The sequence below is a fragment of the Xiphophorus maculatus genome, chromosome 9, assembly GCF_002775205.1.
Source record: "Xiphophorus maculatus strain JP 163 A chromosome 9, X_maculatus-5.0-male, whole genome shotgun sequence".
In the NCBI taxonomy this organism is placed as follows: Eukaryota; Metazoa; Chordata; class Actinopteri; order Cyprinodontiformes; family Poeciliidae; genus Xiphophorus; species Xiphophorus maculatus.
In genome coordinates, this window is record NC_036451.1 from 7,830,326 (window position 1) to 7,835,093 (window position 4,768).

General features: G+C 39.0%; 1 protein-coding gene across 1 annotated transcript; it reads right to left on the reverse strand.

The window, feature by feature from the left end:
* Window positions 1-2,229: 2,229 nt before the first annotated feature.
* On the reverse strand, window positions 2,230-4,433 carry LOC111609780 (translation initiation factor IF-2-like). Its single transcript, XM_023340165.1, has 7 exons — window positions 4,228-4,433; window positions 4,072-4,122; window positions 3,936-3,992; window positions 3,724-3,855; window positions 3,349-3,633; window positions 2,492-2,575; window positions 2,230-2,416 (listed from the first exon to the last, which is right to left on the reverse strand). Exons 1-7 carry the CDS (start codon window positions 4,289-4,291, stop codon window positions 2,262-2,264), a joined length of 828 nt encoding a protein of 275 aa, XP_023195933.1. The 5' UTR covers window positions 4,292-4,433; the 3' UTR covers window positions 2,230-2,261.
* Window positions 4,434-4,768: the final 335 nt, after the last annotated feature.

The window sequence follows — 4,768 nt, forward strand, 5'->3', positions numbered from 1 at the left end:
CCTTTCGAGCGGTCATGGAAGCCCAGTGCTTTCGGCATGGCACTCAGTTTCATAGTCAGAAATGACAGGCTATCAATAAATTTCAATTTGTAATCGGGGTCTGTAAAACAAAGAACTTTTCCTCCTTGCATGATTAGAAAAGGCTTGATACCTAACTGCACCATAGAGTTAAGCAATAAATAACTATCAAACCCACGTGCATTATGTGCGATGAAGGTGTGTCCCTTAAACATTGGTCTTCGGAAATGAAGAAGGAATTGCTGTGCACAATCCAGGCCATAAGCGTGCCATTCAACACCTTTAACAGTTTTTGAACAGACTAGAAAGGGTTTATGTACGCCGCTCTGATCGACAAATGTTTCAAAATCGTAAAACACTAGTTTGTCATGAAGTTTGTCATCAATAGTACTGGTTTGAATGTAGCATTGATGATCGTTAAGAGTTACATCTGTACCAGGAGGTAGATTTTTTTCACCGCAAATGACACATTTTGATTCGCAAATGTGTAAAGTTTTCTCTTTGTTCATAGGAACGCGATACAACCTTTTACACGTAGAACAAAATTTGATCGTCTCGCAATCGCTTACACGCATTTCAGCATGAGGTCTGTTGCGAGGTTCTTTGTGCCTATCGAAGCATGTAGAGTTTCGACATATTCTGTTACAGTCATCGCAGTGTACTGGGTTGTACTGCAATTGTCTGCAGCTGTAGCCACAGCAGACACCACAGTAACCTTGGCAATGATGGGTGTTAGAATTATTATGACCGCCGTAACAAAATTTGCAAATATATCTCGACCCGGTAAAACCTGCAAGATTCCTAATGCCATAGAAGTGATTATTATGGAGGAGGAGAAAGCAGGGATTTGAACGATTTTGGAAATCTGTTTCAAATTTAGATAAAGCCCTATCTTTTGAGGTTCGATGAAACACTACAATTTTTCTTTGTAGAATGTTTTCAAACTTTGCGACGTCGCTGAATGTAACCGCTGTCTGATCAGTTAGACCTGCCTGATGCTGCCACTTTCTTCCCTGTTCAAGAGCTTGTTTATCTGTAAATTCAGGGTGAGCTACATGTGCAAGGCTGGTAGCAAAACACAATTTATTTCCTGTATTTTCTACAATATACAGGTGACGCCTCTTCTTATTAATCAATTCACATTCCAATGTTCTTTCAGCCTTACGTTTTGAACCTCCTGTAGGATTCCCGACTATCTGGAGAATCAGCTCCAAATTACTTTCTGAGGGCAGCTCTGCATTAGATTGAACCAGCTCATCTAAAAATTCCTCAAATGCAGGCAGGATTGCGTCGTTATCAGTAACGGAGATATTTATGTGATGAGAAATATTACCCCACACTAATTCTAACTGTACAACGTCATTACGATCAGCTATTGATCTTGCAGTATTAGCCAGATCAGTTAAAACATTCATAACTGCGGTGTAGAATTCAGCGATGTCAGGTACAGTTTGGGTTGGAGGCGCGATTGATAACGATCTCCTTATTTCAATGTTATTGAAACGCTGACGTTCAATTCTCTGATTTTGATCTAGATTACCTCCTCGCTGCTGTTGCTGCTGTGCTTGATCATCTGCTGCAGAAACTGTTTCAGATGGTGACATAGATTCAGTATTTTGAAAACCTTCATCTAATGAAATGCTAGACGAAGTAGCCGATGAACCAACGGGCGAGTTTTGCGGAGATATACAGTTATTTAAACCGCGGACTGCATCGTCAATTTGTCTGAAATAGTCTGAGACTTCAGATGCGTTTAAAATATCAGAGATTGGTGATCTAGCAGGGCTAAGAGCAGGGCTCTGTGAAAAGTTATTTTCACCGGTATTCAAAGCTGAAGCGATTGTTTGTAGAATCTGGATGGAATTAATAATTTGTTGGGAATAATCTGATTGAGATTCTGTATTTTGAAAAGTTTCATCCAACGCAAATGAGGTAGCCGGTGAACCATTGGGTGAGTTTTGCGGAGATATGTAGTCATTTAAACCGCGGACTGCATCATTAATTTGTCTGAAATAGTCTGAGACTTCAGATGCGTTTAAAATATCAGAGATTGATGATCTAGCAGGGCTAAGAGCAGGGCTCTGTGAAAAGTCATTTCCCCCTGTATTCAATGCTAATGCAAGTGTTTGCAGAGTTTGGATATTGTCAGCTATTTGTTGAGAATAATCTGATTGAGATGATTCAACTCTAGCTTGTTGATGTTCCATTCTTTACTGAGTTATAAGAGACAAATCATACATGATTCATTTCACAATCACCTTTGCATCGGAGGAAAGATTATGCAACACTGTTCTGCTGGCTTGTAGCAGGATTTTAACTTGTTCTCGGTTGCGAGCCAGAGCTTGTCGTCGTCGTCGTCCTCTGTCCGTAGGAGGTCTGTCCAGCAGCATGAAAGATTCTGCAATAAATAATTAGGAATAAACTTCTAGCAGCTATGAAATGTGATTTTACTAGATAAATTCAAATAAAATACCTGTAATCATTCCATCTAATAAAACGGTTCTGAATTGGAGATTATGTGCTCTCCTCTTCCTCTCCCAGCCCCTGAGTCCGGAAGCTGTGGAATATATTTAATATGATTACAATCAGTTAGGTAAGGCCGAATTAAAGCATTACTGAAAAAGTATTTAAAAAATAAATAAAGTAGATTAGGATAAAGTAAATACAAAAAATAACATAGAATAAATTAATAAATAATTTTTTTTAAAAAAAAAGCATGTAGCATGTTAGAGGGGGTAGTGAACAAACATTGCACTTTAATTTTACAATAAGACAAACTGGAGTCTCCAACTTGACAAGAACGTAGCTCTTGGCGACTTGTAAGGTTTTTTTAAATTTTTATTATTTTTTATTTTTATAGTGGTATGTGTGGAAATAAATACACACGAACTCCTTTTTATTACGTCTGCTTTCATGTCCGGCTTTATGTCAACAAGACATACACACGCACGCAGAGAGAGAGCAAGGGATCTTCTGCGGGTGGGGGGATCGCTCACCCACCCCTGGCCATCGGCTGTTATGTCCTGGAGACAAAAAAGCGCATGCACACACACACACACACCCCTCCCCTCTGCTGTCTCTGTGTGTTGGGGTGGGTTGAGTAAAGTTTTCAGTGAAATGTTCCCAGTGTAGAAAAATATTCACACCCCTCCCCATGTTTCGTATTTTAAGGTGTTATAAAGAGAAACTTTATTAGAGTTTACGTTACGGATATATATCTTTCTTTTAACTTAAAATAACAGTTTGAAAATTGGGACTTGCATTGGAATCAGACAAGAGAAGCATTAAAGGTATATATCTTTATTATCTAAAACAAATAATTAAACTTACATGGCTGGAGAGAATTAGTAGGCCTCTCAGGTAGCGCTTCTGGTTCCGCTTCAGGATCTGGTTCCGGTTCCGCTTCAGGTTCTAGCTCCGGATCCGCTTCAGGTTCTGGTTCAGGTTCAGGTTCTGCTCTCTGTTCGATGTCTGGCCTTGCCCTGGCAGCCTGCCGTGGTGTGGGAGGAGGCGTGACGGAGATGAAATCAAATCTCTGCCCTGAAGGCAGGTCTGCCACAGGTTCGTCTTCCGATTCAGACGAGATGAGAATTACGTCTTCATCACGGGTTATGCCTGTAAAATGACGAAAAAATAAATAATAAAAAAAAAAACAGTTTCTTGATTGGTTAAGATAGTTGTTTTAAAAACAGAAAAAAAACTTACTGTGTACTCCTATCTGAACAGAACCGGATGGTGTCAGAGCCGTATTCACCAGCTGTGATGATCTGATAGCTTCAGAGTCAGTTCTTTTTTTATTCAATGACAAGCGGTTCTTCCTAGGATTCTCCCGGTTATCTGTAAATATTAGAGTAAAATTAGAGTAAATGTTTTATTTTCTCGCTTTTAGAATTCTGGTTACAGAGATATTAAATTACCAATTGTATTGTTTAATCCTGTGTGGTTCTGGTATGTCTCCTGAGTATTGGCAAGATCTGTAAGCAAATAATATTTTAAATTATGTTACAACTCTGGCTAAAAAAGAAAAAAAAGGTATGCTGAAAACAAACTTACCGCTTATAAATTCCGACTCTAAGACAATGTTTGGATCTTCTGAGACTGCCCCTAAAAATAAGAAAATCATTATTAAGCATGATGCATTTCTGTATATACATATATATATTCAGTATATGATTAGAGAAAGACAATTTGAGAATTGTATTTACTTACGATCGAACAACGTGGATAGAACCTGAGAACTTATAGCTGCAGATCTTCCTGTAAAGTCAGACATAATTCAAAATAATACTTCTTTAAAGAAAATTAACAAGTTTGGAAATACAGCTGGATTTGTAACAAAAGTCAGTCGAAATTCTGGAGAGCTGTGATTCTTACCCTGAGATGACGTCTGCTTTTAAAAGAACGCGTGAGGTATATGTCCAGCTTTAAGTCTTGTCACACACGCAGGCAGAGAGCAAGGGGGGGGGGGGGGGGGGGGGGGGGGTCCTCTGTGTGGGAGGGGTCACTACTGACCCGCAGCTCATATCATATCATCAGATTCTGAGACTTGCATCATTAGAGCCACCTAGGCCTGTTTAGCCCCTGTCAGATATTCTTCATAAATAAATTTACAGATGAGGAACATTTCCTGACATGTATTACACTAGCAACTGTTACAGAAAAAAAATCTATGAGTTTAAATGTATTTAAACCAAGATTTACTATTTTGGAGAAAACATGAAGCAGTAGGAAGATCAGCGCTGATTCAACA

Excerpts from the sequence above, each read along its gene's own strand:
- LOC111609780 (XM_023340165.1), bottom strand. The coding sequence starts at position 4,291 with ATGTCTGACTTTACAGGAAGATCTGCAGCTATAAGTTCTCAGGTTCTA. Across the intron at positions 4,123-4,227 it reads TCTATCCACGTTGTTCGATC|GGGCAGTCTCAGAAGATCCA; the intron begins GTAAGTAAATAC and ends TCTTATTTTTAG. Across the intron at positions 3,993-4,071 it reads AGAGTCGGAATTTATAAGCG|ATCTTGCCAATACTCAGGAG; the intron begins GTAAGTTTGTTT and ends ATTTGCTTACAG.